Here is a 22,473-nt window from a genome sequence, read left to right on the forward strand (position 1 = left end):
TGGGCCACAAAACACTGCACCTAAGGAAAATCTGTTCTTTGTTGCATTGTTTAATTTCAACAAGTTTCAGAGTTTTGCAAATTTAATTTCCAGCTCACAACAAGGTTACAGCTTGTAACCTTGATAGTTAAGTGACAAACACTTCTAGTACCAGATTTTTGCTAGCCCCAGAGCTATACATGATCCAGGTATTTTGTCTTGGTCTTACAGAGGTTGTGAAAGCTTTTTTGTTTCTCAATAAATGAAAACTTTCATGCACTGATGACTGTTCCATCTAAAGGCATACTACATAGCAGCAAACAGAAGAAATTTTACAGAGAAAGTTTTGCATATGGCTTGAAAAAAAAAACCCATCAAGAATTGACAATGATAGATGATCTCCCCAGTGAAATTCAGGAATAATGCAGTTTGACATTTATGTCAGGGAAAAACAAACAATGGACATATTTAAATAATCATTAAAAATGAGATGGCTGGCACAAGGCAGGTTCCAACCCTGTTCTACCACACATCTTCTAGAAATCTTTTCTGGATATTATCTGAGGCCGCTTTATTTCCGTTTCTCATGAATAAGAACTGTAATGGAGGTTCACCCAAGCAAAAGGTTCTCTCAAGGGAAATTATGTGAAAGGACATTTTTCTTGTCTTCATGTTTGACATTCAGGAGTAGTGATGAGAAAAGGCAGGCACAGGAGTCTTTCAGAAAACCATCAGAGAGCAGTGGCAGCATTTCATAGCGATGTGAACCGGTCATCATCTGCTGCAAAGACTCCGTTAATGTGGCCTGCTTTTAAATCCAGTGCTTCACAAGGAATCCCATTTTCTAGTGTCACTTCAACTTTCTCTTCTAAATTTTCTCTCTCTGTTGACTCTTTATTCTTTCTAAAAACAAGAAAGAAAATATCATCTTATTCTGTTGACCTACAGCACTCCACCATGATTCCACAGAAAGAAAACTGCATATTTAGTTAGAAGTTTGTAATAGATTATGCTCCTAAAGGCACAATCTGGTGTACTTCCTTGCTGTTGTAAATATACCAGATGGGTGTATCTAAATGCAATAGCTGGGGGATCCACAGATTGGAAGCCCTAGTTTAACAGTTTGAGCTCAGAATTGGAGACCAGAAAACCTGAAGTAGACATGTTGTAAGTGTGTTTTAAATATTATTTCACCTTATTCTGCACCATGACTAGAAGGTGCAAAAGAAAAGCTGGGGCAAAACAAAATTTGAAAAAATCTCTAAATCTGTTTGGGTATTTTTACATGATGAAGGTCTACACTAAGCATGTAATCTGACCGTGCAATGTATGTCACAGATCACATCCCAGGATCTGTACAACAAACCCCATATTTTTTAGAAACAGATCAGTCTTAGACTAACTATAGCCTCCAAATGTGGAGCCATCCATCACATCCATGATTACCTTCTTCAGAACATTCATGATTACTTTCTGAGGTAATCACGATGCTGCAAATCTGCATTTTTTCTTCAAACTTCATTAGCAGCCACTTTCCTACCCAGAATTTTATACTTTTGTTTTCTAGATCAAACAATTGCATGGTTTTCACTTTTCCAGACTCCAGCTGTTCCAAAACCATATTATAATAGTAGTTGAATAAAATTATTTATATTTTAAAAACCCCTAAAAATATTATCTAAAATACAATCATTAGAAGATGTAATAAGCAAATATCAGTCAACAGATCATGATGTTCCTTTAATTCCAGATTTATTCTGACCTTGAGAACAATTAGTTCATAGTTGAAAAACCAGCTGTACTTTATGGCCTGCAGCATCAGCGGTTTCAGAGGACAAGAAACTCAAAGGTCAGGTGCACTGCTTCTTCCTATCTCACAACGTGCACTATAACAATCTGACTCAGGACAACTGTAAAAATCTGACTCAGAGTAACTGCTAGTGACAGAGATATCAACAATAATAAAAATTTATAGGTCTTTGGGAGATTCTTCACATTACAGACTTGTTAAAATAAACTTGGGGTGTAGTAGCGGAAACCTCTGACCTCAGGCTGCTCTCACACTGATAAAAAGGAGTGTTCTGTAATACAAAACTGTGGGGACAGAACATAAAAGTTACTAAGAAGGAGGTTGAAAAGAAATGAGAGGAGTAGCTGTGTGAAAGTCATTACCAGAGGAATTCAGAAAAACTAAAAATTTCCATGAATCCAAGGGGTGACTCAACACCTTAAGGGAAGTTAAGGGAAGAGAAAGTGAAGGGAAGAGAAAACATACAAGAAGACCAAATCCAACTCAGGAAGGCCCACAGCTGCAAATTAATTCCTGGGAGAACTGATACAGAGAAAGACTGTGTGCTTACTCTGTTTTCACACTTCCCAAGGCAATTTTTTATGGCCCCTGCTGCAGATGGGATTTTGGGGGATAAGGGGAGACTTTGGGCTAGTTCAGGATAGACTGCAGAGGATGATCCTGCCCTGGGCATGTGGCAAATCTATTGCTGTAGAGGGAGGTGTCTTATTGCTGCAAGGACAGGAAAACAAATACAAGGCTGGGAGACAGTGTGTCTGACCCAGCTGACTGTGGGCACTGAATTCAGCAAATCTCTCAGTTCAATAAATGATGCATGAGTCTAATTCAATACTGAAACTCCTCTGTAAGCCAACTCCCCTTCCCTGACACCCTGAGCATGGACAGCCTGGAGCACGTGCTTTTGGTCTTATCTGAACTGAGGTATTTACATGGTATTTTAAAGGCCTTTAAAGACAAAATGCCAGATTTATGAGAAGCCAACACCATCCTAGGGGTCAGATTTCCAACACAGCTTACTAGGCAACAGAGCTCCCATTACGTAAGCTCTGGACAGACTTCTAAGAAAACTAATTATTAAACATGCTGAAGTCTTTGAAAACTTGGTCACTTCACTGTCTGACAAAGAGATCAGTGCTTTTGAAATCCTTTTCTCTGATTTTTTTTCCAATAAGCCAAATAACCCAGACCATCCGTTTTACCTCTCCATCCTTGCAACAGTAGATAGAAGAAATATATGCTTGGTTTACCCACTCTCTTACTTCCCGCCCCTGCCTGCAGATGTTATTGATGTGAAAGGAGGGTTACAGTTCAGCCACAGATGAACCTGCTCTGAGGAAAGGTTTTATGTAATGGTAGAGTAGGGAAACAGAGGGAGAGCTGAAGAAAGCATAGCAACTAAAAGGACAAGAGCATGAGACAGAGGGTGCCAAGGGCACAGAGGCAGGCAGCAGCAAGCCATATGAATGGCAGTGTGGTAATAAGAGCATGCAGTTTACACCATCTTGAGGAGAATGCTCAAGCTCAACTGAGTTATTTTGAAAATAATAGACAGGAGTAAATCCTGTCTTTCAGCATGATATGAAGCACTAGTGATTATTTTAGCTGCAAAAATCCCAGCTATTTATCCTAGTTTATTTTATTACACTTACGTGAAATGTTCAAAGACCCCCTTAAAGTTAGGCACTGTAAAGAAACACAGAGCCATGATACCACAGAGAGCAGGTATGGGCTTCAGGTAGCAACATCATTCAGTTTTACAGAAGAGGCTGCCTATGTTTAGGGCATGAAATAATTCAGTCCATACAACATGGCTGTGATAGGGTTTTAACTATCTACAGATTCCAGACACTTTCCCAGACTCTTTCCCCAACAGCATCTTTCATCGATTGTTTGCTGAATTTTGTGGGGTTTTTTAGAAAACAGAAAGGGGTTTTGGAAATTCATGTAACTCCTCTGATTGCAAAATATAACTGAAGGGATTCTGACTACACTAATTAAGGTTCTCTGTGACAAGCACTTAACCTTCCCAAGTGTTGTTCTTCTGAGATCTTTTAACATTTTTCAAGGTAATAAAAAGGCAGGAAGGAGAAGCTTCTGCAACATACCACTTTTCATATTTTAATTCCTTTTTCTGATATATTTGGGGATACAATCCATTATACAGTCAATAATTTTGATATTATCTGGTTATCAGCAGGAGTTTACCCTTTTTCAGTTCATCTGCTGCTCCTGTATGAATCTATGGCTGAAGTTATAATTTTGTAGCCTAAACTACAAAACTAAACCTAAACTCTGTAGCAGCCAAAAGCATGGTAGAAGCTGAACTTCTATGACAGAATCTCAACTCAGCTGAGAAATTTCTATTCCTTATGCTCAACTCAGAGCCAGCAGAGATGTCAGGATCAAAACTTCACCTGGTCTCTGTGTTGCTCCCACATGCTCACAATAGGGAAGAATGAATACCCTTCTCTTTTTCACCAGTGCCAGCAGGGCAGAAATGTAGAGGAAAAGAGAGTATCTCTCTCCAACCCAACCACCAGAAAAACTCCTAAGCTCATGAGGAGATCTACCCATGAAACTGTGAAGGGCTGGGCATTTTGAGCTCATCAGGTCATGAATGGTAAGTGAAACCCTGCTGTGTTCCAGTGCGTAGGCCCTCTTCAGCCATACATTAATCATTACTGTGTGCTCTACTGAGTCTTCTCAAACTGCAGTAGCACAGTTTGTTTAGCTACCAGCTTTTGACTCTACTGCCCTGGAAGGGACACAGTCACTGCCAGCCTTTCCCCTCCTGGTAGCTATGTGGGTGGTCTGTGAGAGGAGACTCACCCGTGGCACAATAAAGCTTCACAAGAATGACATCAGTTGTCTTTTTAAAGCTCATCTCTAGTTAGGTGGCCTCCAGCATCATATTCTTACACTCTCCATTTCCTCGATACTCCCCAAAATTACTATTGCATCTGTACCTTACAGTTAAAAATTTTAAGTCTTTTCCTCAGAAAAGGAGAGATGGGTTGTCTTTACCTAGCTAGGGAAGGATGCACAGCATTAATCTGTCTGAGGCCGCTCTGAAACACAAAACCAGCTCACCTGACCTAACTAATCGGTATTCCATTAAAACAGAAGAAAGGCTAGGCTGCTTACTTCTTGTGCTTCTGGATCCCTGACACAACGAGGAAAACAATCCCAGCCACAATGAGACAAAGAACAACACCAAATACAATAAGCCAGACAGGAGTAGAGGGTTCAACAGGAGGTGATAAGGTTGAGGTTATCTTCAGGAACTGCAGCGTTTTGTCACTCAGTAGGAAGGCATTGTTGATTCTGTTCCGGTTCATCCTTCAGGGAAAAAAAAAAACAAAAAAACCCAGAAAAACATCACAACTCTTTATAAAAGTATTTTACAAGTTAAAAAGATAGTAGAAAATAAAAGGATTTTTCATGAATGTACTGCAAGTTAGGCAGGGCTGAATGTCATCCAGCATGATGAAGAAAAAGATGTTGTCTACCTTTAGGGGATCAGCCTCTTCTCTCAGGCAACAAGAGAACAGGGACAAGAGAACATAGCCTCAAACTACACTGGGGAGGTTCAGGTTGGACAACAGAAGAATTTTCTTCACTGCAAGGGTAGTTAAACATTGGAAAACTCTGCCCAAGGAGTGGTGGAGTCACCATTCCTGGAGGTGTTCAGGACACAAATGTTCACGGCACATAGTGCCATGGTCTGCTTGACACAGTGGTGGTTTGGTCAAAGGTTGAACTTGACCTTGAAGGTCTTTTCCAACCTAAATGATTCTGTGATTCAATGATGTTGGCAGGATTGCACAGACCTTGACTGTAACAGAGACCTCAGTAATCCATAGACACCCCCACACTTAGAACATTTCGAACACCAGACTTTCGTATGCATTTATCTGAGAAAGATGAGACCTGAAGTACAATATTATTACTTATGTCTGTTTTGAACCATGTCCTGAAGACATAGCAGGTTGTAAGCTGTCAGGCTTGCCTTGCTTATGCAGCATTCTAGATTAGCACAGGAGAGGCAGATCTACCCTTCAATGCTTGCAGGATTTACTTACAGTTGTCCCCTAGTCCCTCAGACTGAACCATCTTGCATGTTATGGGCTGGTACATCTGCCCCTGCTGCTGTAGATTTTCTTAGATCCATGAGGCACAGGATACAATTTGGCCTGGAAGAATCCACACCTATTGCCAACATGTCCTTCTTCCCTGCAGGATGCAGCTAAAGGGATTTGTAATTTCCATATTTTTTCCATTTCCATATGAGAAACTGTAAGTCTGAGAAATATGCTTTTTCACAGAAGTAGTACAACTGCTATCCTTTAGTGAATATCTTCACCCATTTTCACTGCCAGCAAGCATTTCACTGCCTGCAAGATATTTCTGAATCTAAATCTAAGCAGGCTTAAGAGGTTTTAGAAGTATCTTTCATTAGCTTTTTCAAAATATTAAAAATTTTTAAGCAAATGGATTACATACATTGGTCTTGAGAGATTCTTTTTGATAGCAGTTGTATGAATGAATGCAGCTCTCTCTTGTATACAATTCAATTTTTTTTACCACAAAGTAAGTATTTCCTAAGAAAAGATGTATGGGAAATACAGGTAAGATTTAACCAATTTCTCTTCTTGGAAATCATAATGTTTGGCTGTCCCTTAAACAGGAAGTTCTTAGCCTTAATGGAAAGTCAGCATTCCTGGACAGGACTGAAAACCATGGAATGTTTTAAGGCTCATAATTCCGTAAGCTGTCTGTCATTTATAAAAGATTTCCTTACTGATATGAAAGGATCATTGTGAATGGCTGAAATAAGCATTGTTTACCCTCATCTAGTGGCTTGAGTTTCAGAATTATGTGCTGAAATACATGCAGGTAACTAACTACAAGTGCATTTCATGTTTGCATATGCATAACTATACCTTGTATATATTTATGCAAAATCTTGAGTATCACATAGAGCTCTGACATGGTTTACCTTCCTCTTTATTCTCACTTTGTAGAAATCTCATACAACAAAATTGTAGTCCATGACTAGTGTTATGTGCTACCCTAGCATGAAGAATTATAATAAAGGTTTTGTATGGAAGCCTGCAATCAGAAGCAATTGAACAAAAAACATTTTAGTTTTATAGACCATTTTATTTCTTGTTTTTAAATTAGGTAGGAATTAAAACTTTTCATAACAGTATATTCTTTATCAGGTGACAGACAACAGTTAAAAACCAAACAATAACAGCATCCAATTTCTGTGCCAAACAGGGCACATAAAAGACTTAAATAAATCAGCTTATGCTACTGAATGTATCAAAGAATAACAGAAATGCAAAACCCCCGCATTCCACCACTCTTACAGAGAGCTTCAGTGAATAAATAATCTGCTTCCACCACTAATGCTATGAAGCTATTGTTTGGTGTCTCTGTAGGAAATAGTTTAATCTGCTCATAAGCTTAAATTAATCTTTCCAAAAGAACGCATACTCATTCATCAGGAATTAGGCATTACACCTCCATAGTGATAACACAAATTTTCAAGACAGAACAGAATGCCTGAAAACAAAGAGATCCATTTTCCACTCCATGCTTGAGAAATATATGTATGTTATGCTGCTTGAGGGACTCATCCCTATAAACCCCTGGTGCAGGTTTTTTTTGGACCATTGAAGTCAGATTATCCCATTTTTTTTCTTTTTTTTCTGTCAGCTCCACATTCTTCCTTTTACTTGTTCCAGAATGTGACAGTAGAAGGCAAAGTGATTTGTAGTGCACTGTACTTTGTACAAGCAATGCTCAACTGGGATATTGCCTGGCATTCTAGAACAAGCTGGTATGAAAAGAATGTGAGCATAAGATTGCTTAAGCCAAGCTGGGACACAGCCAGCTCTGCTCATGAGGAGTTCACACGAGCTCTTCTCATGTGAAAACTGACTTCCTAATTTAGTCAGATGAACTGTTGGGGAGAAGCACTGAAAGGGAGCCTACAGTCATTAGCCCAGGTGTAGATGTGCATGTAGCATGCAGTAAAAGCTAAATTATATTAATCCCACCCAGAAAGTGTGCCCTTCCATCACCTGTCTCACTGGGAAATGTGATGAGAGCTGGATCAGAGCAGTGTGCCACACACTGGACAGAACATCACAGGTAGGGCTCTGGAAAGGGACTAGATTTCTTCAGTCTCCAGCATGAACAGAGACTCTTTCCAAAGTTATAATCCCAAGGCTCACATTCTTTGCATTCTGTGGGACTGTTAAACATCCTCTCATCTCGCATTCATTAAAGAGTACTGTGCCCTCAGTGTTTTAGCAACTTGCATTAGTTCATCCTTAAAGAGGCACAGTGCTCATTCATTAAAGGTCCAGAGAGAGAAAACATCCTCGGTAAACAAGGAAGAAAACATTGCAAGAGCAGTGACTGTACCTGATGGCTGCCTCTACCTCACTTCCAGGAACAGTTGTCACATTTTTGGAAGAATCTGTGACCACAAACCAAAAGGATACCCGGTCTGTCACATTGCAGAGCAGCACATTGGAAATTCTGCAGACAGTTTAAACAAAAATCATCATTAAAGAAGCATGGATGGAATTATTGAAATATTTTGGATTTTCTTAAAATATTGCTCTCAACTAAGGAGGAAAAATTTCTTATTTTTAAAAATGCTAACAGTTAAGAAATACCACTCACAGCATTTCCCATTTCCCATATGATTTTAAAGAAATCAAGCTTATGAAGAACAAATGAGTCTTCAAACAAATTTCTAAATCTATTACAGACTTTCACGGTCTTGGACATACATTTACCATAATCAAATGGAAAAATACATATTTGAATAACAACCATCATTGGCTATGACAAAGGCCATGTAATGGAGCAAGTGCATTGGTGAACTAAGAATTCTAGTTTTGACAGCAAATACCACAGGAACCAGTCATTGAGAATTGCCCACGTGATTGTTAAGTGCGTGCAGTTCTACAAAATACATTTGTTGGAGGGAAGATCAGTGGAATTGATGTTATAGGTTTTGACATCTTTGTTCACAGAGCCAGGCACAGAATGGACAGAACAAGCTAAATTTAGTCATTCTACTGGCACTGGTCCCTTCCTTTTAGCTTATGCTGTATCAAATATTTATATTATCTATTTTAAAGGAAGATTGCTCAGTTTTATGTGAAGTTAAATGTGGAGGGCACAGGCAGGCAGCTTCTCATGGCATACTAAGAAAATAGTCCGCAAAATGCCTTTTAAACGCGATTTTTTCCCCGATTTCTATTGGTAAATGGTGGAAACATCAGAAAACCCTTCTGAAATTACACAATCGCGAGGATTTAAGCGAAGGAAGCGAAAACCGATCCCTTCCAGCACCGCGACAGGGCCCGGGCGCGCCTCGCTCGGCAGCGCCACCTGCCGGCCGCGGGCAGCACGGCCCCGGGCCCGCGGGAGGGGGACTGGGGGAACTGGGGGGACTCAGGGAACTGGGGGGACTGTGGGGATTGGGGGGACTGGGGGAACTGGGGGGAATGGGAGGATTGGTGGGACTGATGGGACTGGGAGATTGGGGGCGACTGGGAGGATTGGGGAGATTGGTGGGACTGGTGGGACTGGGGGGGACTGGTGGGACTGGTGGGATTGGGGGTGAGAGGGATGGAAGGGAGAGAGAATGTCCATGCCTGGGCATTCCCCATCCAGCCAGGGATCTGCTTGTAAGGCAGATCACAGTGCCTCATTATGGATATTTTGTAGAAATGTTTTACTTCCTAATGAAAACTTTTTTTGAGTGATGTTTTGGGTGCCCCAGGTAGTGCGATAGATCATTTTACAGAGGTCTGTCTGTCTGTTTATCTATCTATCTATCTATCTATCTGTCTATCTCATGAATCATAGAATGGCTTTGGCTGAAAAGGACCTTAGAGATTTATTCCAACTCTCATGCCATGGGCAGTGAACCTTCCACTAGACCAAGCTGCTCAGAGCTCCCTCCAGCCTGGCTTTGCATACTGCCATGGATGGGGCATCCACAGCTTCTCTGGGCAGACTGTGCCAGTGAGTCACCACCAGTAAAGAATTTCTTACCAATACCTAATCTAAACCTACTCTTTGACTTTGAAGATATTCCCATTTGTCCTGTCTCATGCCCCTATCAAAAGTCTCCTCCCATCCTTCTTGTAGGCTCCCTTCAGGTACTGGAAGGTGCTATAAGGTCATGCCAGAACTCTCTCTCTTCCAGGCTAAGCAAACCAAGTTGTCACATCTTTTCCTGGAAGGAGAGGTGCTCTAGTCCTCTAATCTCAGAATAACAGAATATTCTGAGTTGGAAGTGACCCATCAGGATCATTAAGTCCAACTCTTATGGGAGTGATCCACACAGGGATCAAAGTCACAACCTTGGCATTATTAGCACCATGCTCCAACCAACTGAGCTGATTTAATTTTGGCTCTTTGGAGCTCGCACCAGCAGTTTCCTGCCCTTCCTGTGCTGGGGTCCCCAAAGCTGGATGCAGCACTCCAGGTGGGGCCTCACCAGAGCACAGCAGAACAGAGGGACAGAATCTCCTCTCACCCTGCTGGCCACACTGCTTTGGATGCAGCCCAGGATGCAGTTGGTTTCTGGGCTATAAGCACCCATTCCAGAGAGATATGCAATAAAATGGAAAGCAGTGGTTTTGCAGAGCCAAAATGACCACTTTCACCTCTCTAGAACAGTATCAGTTTTACAGAGAATTTTTATGGATAAAAGAGGAAAACCATCCTCTGGAATTTGAAAAGATGTTCACATCAGTTTCTGGCAACAGTCAGAAGATGAAAGCAGAGTTACTCTTTCAAAACAAAAAGCACAAAATTTACAGGAGAGGGGAAAAATGCCTACTTTTGGCTGATGGCTGACAAACTCTTGCTGACTTCACAGAACATTTAAAATTGTAACTGCAGAGGAAGTTTTCTATCTAGGTGTTTATAACAGTAGGACCCAAAACTTCATGTTGCCAAAGTTCCTGAAGCTGCATTTTCTGTGGTGTAATCAAAAACTGGGCCAGGTGGAAAATTTGAGTTGGTGTTGCCCTACAGATGTTCTTGAAATGGGGTAAGAAAGATTAATCCCAAAAAAGAAAGATAAAGGCAGACAAGGACTGGCAGAACACCCAGACTTTCATACCCTCATTCATTGACTCTTCAAGCTAGGGTCTTCCCCAAAGTGCCAAGGTTTTTAGCATGAGACAAGGCAATCAGTCACCACAGGGGTAGCATCTCGCTGTAGAACAAAGAGCACTGAAACAAGGGCAGAAAGGATTGCACTAGGGTATGTAAATTTGCCTTATTTTCTTTTCCCTGTTGTTTCTAAAATCCTCAGTTACAAGGATCCAGACTCTGGTTTCACCACCACCACGTTTTCATCAGTGGAATACAAATACCACAAACTGTTCCAGGCCCCAAAGAGAATAATCGCACTCATGAGAAGTTCCAAGGGGATGAGTTAACACCAAAACAGACTGGTTCAACAAGCACCCGTGTGGCAATTTCTGTGCAGTGGTGCACTTTTTTTTCCTCCCATGCCATTTGCTTGCAGGTTTGATTCACAACAGAGAACAATTGCAAATATGCCATCACACTGTATAGATCTGAGAAACCTGGCTTCACCAGGCACCATTGAAGTGTATTTGTAAACATATATGTGGACATATTTTCCTTTCCTTAGCAGTTGATAGACTTTTGACATGAGATTATAGGAGACTATTATCATCAAAATGACAAAATCCTGGTTCGGCCTTCTGGCACCATGGCAAAAGTCCAAAATTGCATTTCCTTTAATGCACCAGTAAGTAGAGTGCAGGAAACCCTGGCAATTCCTTGGCCTGAAACACCATCATTGCCCCTTATAGAGATTTACATGATTGCTTAGGGGTAAGAAAGACCTGTCAGAGTCAAAGGGAGCTGAGTGCCCACAATGGCTGTTAGGTCATGGAAGAACCACAGTCCCCAAGTCCCAGGTACCTATCTCCAGCTCTCCCAAAAACATCTCGCCTCTTCCAACACAGGGGTCTACAGCTGCTTCTGCAAAGGAAGATTATTTTCTTCCTAGCAGCCATGGGATCACTTTGATTTAACAGCTTTACTCCAGACTCTTGTTGTTCTAAATGGTCACATAACTTTTAGCATCAAAAAAGCCTGTCTTAGGAAGCTGGATAATGTTGATGAATTTTTTTTTCTGGTCCCTTTGTAAGGAAAATTTCAGGGTATTTTGTCTATAAACGGGGGAAAGATGCACCAAAAGTAGATTCTGTTATTTGAATGAAAACAAATGTGTTGACATTCTTCCTGCTCTAAAGATTAACTTGTCTCAGGCCCAAAAGAGATGCATATTATTTCAAATGAGTCACAGTTTAGAGAAACCAGGGTTACTAACAGAGGCTACAACAATAATTTTTTAACACTGAGAGATCAAAGGTTGGCTTACGTAGTTCATGACCATATGAATTGAGAATCAATTGAAAGGTCATATATAAAACAGGAAATAATGGGGTATTAATGCTCCACTGAAAAGGAAATATTTATTTGTAACTCTATTAATAGTTACTGAGTAATGTGATTGATTGTACCTTTCTTCTGTTTTGTGCAAACTTGAAAATCTGACAATTCTTTCAAACATTAAACACTGCTCCATGATTTATTAAATTTCAGTTTGGAAATTAACTTTAGAGAGCTCGAGATGTAACGTGCAATCCTCCCCATTCTGTGCTGGGTCATTCAGCGGTTACACAAGGGCAGCAACAGCATCATTGAAATACTTGTCATCACAGCCTGACGTTTATCCACCTTCAGAAACCTAACAAGAGGTGACTTCAAATATTAAAAATTACAGGACAGACTGCAACAATGGTTATCCTGATCCACCAGATAAATTATTCTGGGGCTTGATAGAGTTTGCTGAAGTTAATGGCATTTGTGTCTCATATGGAAGTTAGTTGGGGCTGTGAGTTACTTCAAGCTGTGGGTGTGTTAGAAATAATCAGGGTTTTAAAGCGGAGGTTTGTCACATCCTGGCTATGGCCACATGTATAATTTATACCCTGGCAGAACCAGTATTTACATAAAATAATAGTGATCTTTTTCATAGGTTTTATTTTGACAAAAAACTTCAATTAACCAGATGCAAAATTTCCCTAAGTTCAGATGCTACCAGAATGCAGTCACAGGCAATTTGTTTGTCCTTATATGACAGAATAATTGGTCATTGGTCTTTTACATCTCCTGAAGAAAATCTGTTGACATTTTCCTGCAAAAGCTCATGTAGTGGAATGAAATTTATTTGCCAGCAGTGCAATGTAATTTATTTGCTACAAGCTCCTGCTTGTGCCTCCTTCTTCACCACAGTGAAGTCTCCTCACCAGCTCTGCCAGGGTGCTGTTCCTGTGCACAGCATGCTGCTGTTCCTGCTGGGATGCTGGCTGCTCCCATGCCTCCATGCCTGCTGCAGAGGGGATGGAGCAGCACTGCACTCCTTCCTTCCAGCTGCCAGCCCCAAGGGTGGGGAAAGGATTGTTATTTCCCGGACTTCTAACAGGATGGAGGCTTCACAGCCTTCCTGCTCCCATGTAATAGGCAGATTATCTGAGGTGTATTGGGAGGTACATCTAGCCTCTCCATCACTAAACAAGGGCTCTGAGGCCCGTTGGAATTTGAGAGAGATCTATGCATAGGAGACTCTTCAACCTGTTGCCTAGGAAGTTGTGCCAGATCTCAGAGCTGCACAGCTCTCCTTTAGGTGACATGCTGTCTATAATGACCCCAAAGGTGTCTCTAAGTCCTACATGAGTTATCAGTTATACCTCCAATATACACCCCATGAAGGGTGTACCCAGGTTATACCTCATGAGAAAGTCAGATCCTAAAAAGAGGTAAAGATCCCCACAGCTGGCTGATTCCAAATATTATACTGACTTCTCTGACCAGCTTAGTAGCAGGGAATTATGCAACACCACCTCCAAACTGAAGTAACACTGGCATCATCATATTTGTCCGTAAGAAAAACTCTCTAGATAGGAAATTGAATTAATGAGCATAAATTCTATGATTACCCAGAGTGGGTACAGATAACTGCCATTAAAACTTCTACTCCTTCCATTCCTGCAGCAACCTTACTTTAATCTGCAGAAAACCACAGTGCTTGAAGAGGAAAAAGATCACTTGCTTCTGACACATATTTTTGCTGTGTGAAAGCAGCATGACTTTGAACGAAGAGAATAATTTAAAAAAAGGACCCAGGAATAAAATAAGTATACAAAAGTGAATCTTTATAAAGCAGATGCTGAATGGAAACTCTGCTGCTTTGAAAAACTGAGAAAAGTCCTACATAATCATCTGTAATTAGCTTGTATCTTGAACTAATTTTTTTAAGTGCCATTTTAATTGGGCTGAGTAGCACACTTGGCTGTTTTTATTAAGCTTGATATAACAGCCCTTTTGCTCAAAGGAGACCACCTCTCAGGAATAAAAATTAAACAGCAGGAATCAAACACATGGAGGGAGAAATCCCCTTTTATTTAAGAGAAAGGCAGCAGCCCCAATAATCATCATGTGACTGAAGTTAACTAATATATTTTCAAATGTAGAATATGCTTCACCTGATGCAATGACAGCCCAAAGCAGTTTTATCTTTAAGTAAATTGAAAAGCTTATCCTTGTTAGCCTACCAGAACTGTCAATCTTTCATCTCAGATTGAAACACAATAAAAAAAAATAGGCCTATGGAAATGCACTTACAAGGTTTTCCTTTTAAGAAAGATAAGAACATCGTGAAAATACAGCTTGCTAAGTGCTCTGTCTAATCTGGTATCTAATTTCATAGAGTAGCCAGGATCAGAAGCCAGCAAAGAACATTCAATACCTCAGGGTAGATTGAATCCCAAAACCAATTACAGGCTGATTTCTATCTGCACTACAACATCTGAAACTTCGTGATGGTAGGTAACTCAACTGCTGTGATATCAGGGATAGGAATGCAGAGCACAGCACTGGCATAGCTATCCATCTCCCAGGGCTCTGAGTCAGCTCATCTCCAGCACACTGCTGAAGCTGAGCTCTAAGGAAGGATGCACCAGAGCTGCTTACTCAAAGATCTGTGCTGCCTTTCCTGACCTCCCAGGGTGTCCCTTCACCTCCTCCCAGTATGGTCTCCAGAAGGTGCCAAATCTTCCCACTGCCTTCTGCTGAAAGTGAGCTGGCACATCTGACTGAGATCCACAGCTGTGTCATTTCACATCCACAGGGACACTGGTTCAAAGATTGAACATTGTTGAAGATGGAGACAGTGTGATGCTGAATATGTATCTGGGTGTCAGAAGTACAGTGGGACAGCCTGCTTTTAGAATCTCTGTATAATGATTTCTACAGCTCGGTACAGCAGAGGACAGGTCACTACATGCAGCATTGTTAATAAGTATAAGGTAAATCCAAGCAGATGCTTACTGAGTTGTGCTCTTGCTGGAATATCTTCTCATTGCAAAAGCCACCATTGCTTTGAAGAGGTACTCTTCATTAGCATCCCAGGCATACTATAAAGGAAGAGGAAAAATAATTAGTTTCAGCACCAGTGGTGGCACTACACAGAGGGAAAAGAGTTGCTGAACTTGAAATGCTGTATTGATCAAGAAAATGAATAAATTCTCTGGTTGTGCTAAGAAAATGAATGCCCATTATTTAGTGTGGACAAAGAACTTTTTCTAATGGAAAAAAAAGGGCCATACAAACTGTAATATAAATAATATAAAATGCAAAGAATGTTTCCAAAAATTGAATTAACTGAATATTTTTGAAAGCTGACCAAACTGGAGATGTAAAGTTTATTATACCAAAGACTAGGCATATTACTCTAATTCTCCCCACACAGCTGCACTCATAGCCCTTCCTCTTTTGCTGGAGAAACTCAGTTAAAGTAGAAGGTTTAAATCCACCCTCTAAGACTATTTGGCTCTGGCCAAAAATAATAATAAAAAACCATTGTTTAAGGTGGTCTCTGGGAGTTGGACATTAGGACACCAGGAAATAAACTGAGATTGCAGCCTTATTGCTGCACACTGTCCTGATTACAAGAAGACTCAAATATATTAAAAAATATTATACTGCATGTGAGATAAAAGAGAGAAAATAGCATCCTTACTACTTCAATAATAAGAATATAGGCTCCAAAAACTGTTCTCTGTTGTCTTGATGAAAAATCATGCTTTCATAATTTAAGTTTTCTGAGACAGCTTCACTGGGTTCCCCTGGGCTTTCACTCACCTATGCAATTCTAATGACCTGTAAGAACTGCATCTATTACATTCTTATAACAGGAGCCATGACTAAGGCATACTGATTGAATTTCTTCCCCTTTCAGCAGATTACAAAGATTATTAGTTTCTTGGAATTATATTAAGGGAGGTTAGAAACAGCTTTCTTCAGTCAGTCAGAACACAAATCTAATCTTTAACTTTCATAATTAAAAAATAATCTGCTCTGTAATCATCCAAACCAGAAACCCAGTGGTGTGGACACTTAGCTCTGTTGTCAATTGGACCTACTTTTTCATTATCCTTTATAACACATTCAAAAACCAACAATGTACATCAAAAAGCAGTAGATAGCATTGAAAATGCCAAATCTTGATTCTGATTTTTAATCAAATCTTAATTTGATTGATTTGATTTGATTTTAATAAGTCTTCTGATTTTAATTAAAATATTTTTAAATTCTGATTTTGGATGCGTGGAAATGCAACCTCTCCACAAAAAAAAAAAAAAGTGAATCTGCAGCCCTCATGTTGCACTGGCATCCTGGGAAACTGAACAGGGAAGGATGGAGTAATTTAAAGGGCAGAAAGTGATCTTATTTATCATTCCCAGACGAATGTTGAGTGAAATGGGCTCTCTGAGATGAGATAGGACAGGGACAACAAAGCTGAGGCAGCAGACAACTTGAGCAGCACCGAAGTGCAGCTGCACTGCTGAGAACCTGCATTCTGACTCACCACTCTTGCCTCGTGAATGAAGGGGGTTGTAAGCATACTGTGATAATGCTTGCCAACCTGGGAACTTAAACTGAAAAAAACCCAGAGAGAAACTCTGGAAAAAAAGTTATAAAAGTCTGTGATTTGATCCCACTGCACTGATGAAAATGTGAGAGTAATGAGAGCAACTAGTACTGAAAGAAAAAGAGATCATGTAGTAAAGGAATTAATACAGATTGGAGCCCTAGAACTATTTATCATCATTTTAAAGATATCTGTATTTAAACCATGAAGCACAATTTGCATTACTAAAAGGGAATATCTGTTTTTTCTCTCTGTGGCACTATTGACTGAATCCCTTCATGCCATCTGCAGTCTTTGAGAACAGGTCCAAAAGGAGAGAAAAACCATAATTTGTTAGCCAGTGAATTAAACCAGCTGTAGAGATAATTTAATCAGTTGTCTTGAAAATAGACAATGATGAAGCACACTCCATTTCATGCTCACGTGGACACAAATACAATGCAGCACTACCAAGTGCATGTACTCAGTATGTTTATGTTTAGTGCAATGCATATATACATGCACAATTTGTCACAGCTCTCATAAATAATGCAATAGCCTAGCACTTCTTTAAGTCAGAGTAACAAAAAGGGTATCTCCAATCAGGGAAGATAATTTTTAGTGAGGAATTCCAGGCCCAGTTGAAAGAGTAGGCACTTCAAGAGTAGGAAAAGAGATGGAATAAACAGAAAACTACAAGAAAGAGGGGGAGGAGACTGGCAGAGAGAGCTCAGCAAAAATCAAGGGTCTGCCTGAGTCAGGAGAAGATATTGCAGACAACCTTCTGAGCACAGAAGGGCAAGAAGCCCCAAGAAAATGGAGAGTAAACAGGAAGTAGAGGAGATGGACATGGCTATGGGCTTCAGGTAAACAAGAACCTCTGTACATAACTACATACAGAAATATTCAAGGGGGAGGCAACATAATGAGGAGGAAAAGTAAGGCAAGAACAACTTTAAGCTAACTAACTGTATGAACTCAGGACAGGTGGGCATGAATTTCCAGAAAATGGTTTCTAATCAGCAGCTTTCTCTGATCAGAGGTGCAAAGAAACCTTGAATGAGGTGGATTGGAAGGGACTCTGAAGATCATCTAGTTCCAACCCCCCTGCCGTGGGCAGGGACACCTTCCACTAGACCTGATTCATTCTACTACGGGGCTTTATCAGCTTCATTTTTATCCTCTAAATGCGAAGGCCTGGAGCACCGCTGAGGACTGAGGATGTCCCTGTGCAGTGCAGCTATTGATGCACACTTCCTGCTGCTCTAGAGGAAATATTAAATATCATCTGCAACCATATTTAAGTATCATTTGGAACCACACGCTGTAAACATAACTGTTATGAATGAAACACTACATGATGGTATTAGAACTGTCAAATTTACCATCTTCATTGTGCTACAGAGGAACCAACACAAAGATGTTGGCTCAGTTGCACTTGCCATTCTTTATATGTTAAGGAGGAGCAGAATTGGACACAGCTAACTGTGAAAGGCAGTCCTAAATGCCTCTTACTGAATGAAGATGATAAGATAATGCATGAAAGATGATGAGTGCAGGTTGCTGACAGGGTGAAATGCTGTAATAGTGCTGTAAAAGACAAAATTTAAGATATGGGAATATAATATTAAAAAGATTCCTCTGAGCAACCTGACCGGATTTCAGTGGTGACCTGACTTTGAGCAGGTGAGGACTAGGGACCATCCAAGATCTCTTCCCTCCTGAATGGTTCTGAGCTTAACTATACAGCCATTCAGACTGCAGAGTGGCTACAGACACACAGACACACTTCTGGATCCCATATGGTGGCAAAACACAAGGTGTATGTCAGCCTTCCTCCTCTTCATCCTCTACCCTAGAAGCAGCCTGGATACATAAGCCAGAAGGGAAGGGCACTGTCTACTTCAGCTGGCTGCAGCTCCTGAGGTGCCAGATCTTTGACTCTGATGGTGAAAATGAGTAATGACACCAAGTTATACAGACTTGTCAGTGCCCATCACTTCTCACTCTCTAGTTTCCTCTGTCCCTTTTGAATTAACACTCTACCTCTCTGCTGGCTCCATGAACAGAAAGCAGCTAGTGACTAGCAGCTATTCCAGAAGCCACTCATTTTGACTCACAAAGTCAAAACCATCCTCAGTGAGACCATAAATCACCCTCCATTTAGGCCTACAGGCACTGTGTTTCCTCCCACAGATCAGCAAACAACAGCTCTGTCAAGTACACCCATTATTTGCAAATAAAATGATAACGGCTGAATACCTACTGCATCAGAGCTGGTCTTTCCAGCTCCATTGTGATAAGAACTAAATAAATACACCAAATGGAACTCCCTGCCTCAGAGTACAGCTTACCTGGTGAACAAATAAAAAACAATGGTGTCCTGTTTTCATCAGTCTCACACACAGGGGATGGCATGCACTACACCATGAGAAAAGCTGCACCAGCCTATTTCCATGCCCCTGAATGTACACTGGAGTTATCCTGCCACTCCTAGGGAAAAATTCCCACAGTATCTTGGCTTTCCATTATCATGGAACTTGAAGTGACCTGGAAATGAACCAAGCTGATCATGTCCTACTATGACACGATGACAGTATTACACTTTTCTTTGCTAAAATAAACAACACAAAGAAGTCAAGTGCCCCAAATTCTTTAACAAAAATTAATTTCTGTTTCATAGTAGTTTCAGTTTTCAATTTCATTCACAGAAAAGACTGCAATGGCTATGAAAAGGAACTACTACCATCTCTGTACTTAATAAATTGTTTATTATTTGTGGATGATTTTCTATGGCATCATATCACTTTCAGCAAGCTGTTGTTCTAAAATGCTGTTCTTGACTGTCCCATTCTTTGAGCTTTCACATACTTTGTTCTATGACACAAACAACTACAAAAAAACAATAGACTCCTCAGTTATGGCTTTTTTCCCAGCAATACAAGGGTAATGATTTGTCTCATACCCTTTTTAAGTGAAAAAAAAAAAAATTATAAATGATCAAACAACCTCCCCTTATTTTACTACAGCAGGAAAGGAAAAGGCACTAAAAAGGGCTTTACCAGGAACTGCAATTTTCGTTCTTTGCTACTATGTTGAACCAAGATTAAATAAAAATATTAGCACTTATCATCAAGAGGAGCTTTAATAATTATTTTAACATATTTTCAGCTGTAGTATTACTCTATTCTTAATAATTTAAAAAAACCCTAGGCTTGCACTGCTGTTTAATTAAAGTCTCCCACCCTTGAGAGAATTGACTTCACTATGAATTTCGAGACATTTAGTTTAGCAGGTCTCTTGAAAATTTCTTTGTACTTTGTCTGGTTTATAAAATTACCAGTGAAATTTCAGTCCCTGCAAATGTCAGTTTAAATTACCTGATCTTTCAGGGTCATTTTAGAACAGCTTCTCCAGTCATAGGGAGTTTCTTGTACCACCAGTCTTTTAAAACATGTGACCTACTGCTTTTTGTTTCCCAGAGCTCATAACATCATCAGACACCAGACTTACAATGGACATGACTGTCCAGGATGTTTCATACCTAATTTTCTGCTTAGCCCTGTTAACATACTGCAGATTTGCTCAAAGTATTCAAAACTACTAACAAACGACAGGGCTCTGACGTATTAAATAGTGCTCTAGATCAGGAAGGACCACTCAGTCATCAAATATCTCAATCTCTTACATATCTCTATTCTCACATCAGTATTTCTACATTAAGCCCAAAGATCTGAATTAAGCCAAAGCATTTCATGAGACAAGCCTGTGCACCACAGGCAGAGAAGAAAGGCCACTATCTGAAGCCCTCCATTAGCAGGGAATTGATGAGACATGCTTGAATGATCTCTACAGTCAATGCTTGTCTGAGAGCCTGATATAGTCTCATTTCATAAAGACCTAAAAATCTTCTCCTGCTTCTCTTCCTAAACATGCTTGACTTTACAATTGGCACTCCTGAGCAGAAGTGCTTTTCCCAAAATACAGACTTACATTTATGCAGCACTTCTCATGCGTAAAGTGTAACATCCCTAGCACTTTTCCAGGGGAAAAAAAATCTTTGACCAGAAAATTATCTTTATGAACAAGCAAGCTTTATATTTCTCCTAAAGGATGACATTTTAAGGAGTGGGATAGTCAAATGTCAAGAAATGGAGGCCTGGATCATGACTTGAGCAAACTATTACAATTAACACTGCAGAATAAATTGCTTGTGTTGCATTCACAAATTTTATAGTATACATTACTTCTATTTTGGCAGATATTGAGTTACGAAGAATATGTGAAGATATTTTACTTACTGCATTATCTCCCAAAGCTGTTTTGATACTAATCCGCACTTTGAAAGCATTCTGTGCATCTGACAAAAGAGAAAAAAGCAAACATATATTGGTAGTCACAAAAAATAGGATTTTAAATCATTTACTTCCCTGATTATTCCTCAAATGTCAGTTTCTAAATGTGTCTTAAGAAATCACATGTTTAGGAGAACAGAAGTTACTTGCATGGAAAAGAGCCCAACAGAGTCTCAATGAGGTTTACAATGACCTCTTGAAGTGCGACCAACTTCCACACTTAATTTGCAAATTCATAAAAGAAGTGAATGCTCAGCATTTCAATTTTCAAACTGAAGACAACCAGTTAAAATAAAGATCTTAGAAGCTGGCAGCTTTGTAGTCTAAACTGATAGCTACTTTAACTAAAGAAAGATGGCAATCAGCTCCCAATCTTACCTGGCTTGCAGAGCTCAGCATGAGCAATGGCAGCTACAGAAATTATAAACAGCAAAGCCCGTAACATCCCGTCAGCATGGAAAGGCTGAAGCAAAAAGAAGTGAGTTTCCCCTTTAAAGCACTCTTAAACTTTGTGTGACCCAGGATTAAAGCATCAGGAGCACAAGTGAGCGACCAAGTAAAAGGTTTAATAATTAACCCCCGTTATTTTAGCTAAAAACAGGCACTAGAAACAACTGTCTTCTGTTAGTTATTTACTACCTTTCTCTGTAGTAAAAAAAAAAAGCAAAAAAAACCCACAAAAACAACAAAACCAAAAAACTGCAACAAGTATTTAATTTTCTTTCTTCCTTTTTAGAAAAATGCAACATTTTACAGAGTGTTCCAGGCCAATCTTTTTTTCTCACAGGCATAGTGTCAGACACACAAAGTGTCTGTGGGATGTCACACCAGAGCAGCTGGCAACTGCTACCCACAGCAGGTGAATCTGAAGCTTGGCTGCCACTAGATCCCAAAGGAAGCTGCCACCTGTCTTCCATGGGAAACTGTCCGGCCCCACAGTTGCCCTGATTTTTTAAGATTTTTTAAGCCTTCTGATGTTTGCATTCTTGTAGCAAACTTTCTCACACACTTTCTGTAAACAGCTTATTGTTTTGCATTCTTTCATGGATGAGGAAAAATTTGATGAACTGTTAGTTTGTCCGGTGTCATTGGAGAGGTGGCACTTTCATCCCCCAATCCACTATCACCTTTGGAAGTCTATAAATGTTGGAGTCAGAAAATAAACTTCCCTTTTTCCTGCCTTAAGAGCAGCAGTGTGTCTGTGTTGTGTTGTCTCGTGTCCTATAGTGACACCCCACTGAGGCTCCTTGAGGATACGGGAAGACTGGGCA

General features: G+C 40.1%; 1 protein-coding gene across 1 annotated transcript; it reads right to left on the minus strand.

Moving 5' to 3' along the window:
• Positions 1–731: 731 nt before the first annotated feature.
• CLTRN (collectrin, amino acid transport regulator) lies at positions 732–21,647 on the minus strand. The gene is made up of 6 exons (XM_041472474.1): positions 21,581–21,647; positions 21,149–21,207; positions 15,266–15,351; positions 8,228–8,344; positions 4,934–5,128; positions 732–882 (listed from the first exon to the last, which is right to left on the minus strand). The coding sequence occupies exons 1-6, from the start codon at positions 21,645–21,647 to the stop codon at positions 732–734; spliced, it is 675 nt and encodes a 224-aa protein (XP_041328408.1).
• Between the last annotated feature and the right edge of the window lie 826 nt (positions 21,648–22,473).

This window comes from Pyrgilauda ruficollis, unplaced genomic scaffold (genome assembly GCF_017590135.1).
Source record: "Pyrgilauda ruficollis isolate IOZ18807 unplaced genomic scaffold, ASM1759013v1 scaffold29, whole genome shotgun sequence".
Classification (NCBI taxonomy): Eukaryota; Metazoa; Chordata; class Aves; order Passeriformes; family Passeridae; genus Pyrgilauda; species Pyrgilauda ruficollis.

Bases quoted from the DNA above. Each gene is read 5' to 3' on its own strand.
- CLTRN (XM_041472474.1), bottom strand. From the start codon at position 21,647: ATGTTACGGGCTTTGCTGTTTATAATTTCTGTAGCTGCCATTGCTCAT. The intron at 15,352-21,148 runs GTAAGTAAAATA...CTTCCTTTATAG, and splicing joins CAGCTTTGGGAGATAATGCA to TATGCCTGGGATGCTAATGA. The intron at 8,345-15,265 runs GTAAGCATCTGC...AACTGTCTGCAG, and splicing joins TCCAGCAAGAGCACAACTCA to AATTTCCAATGTGCTGCTCT.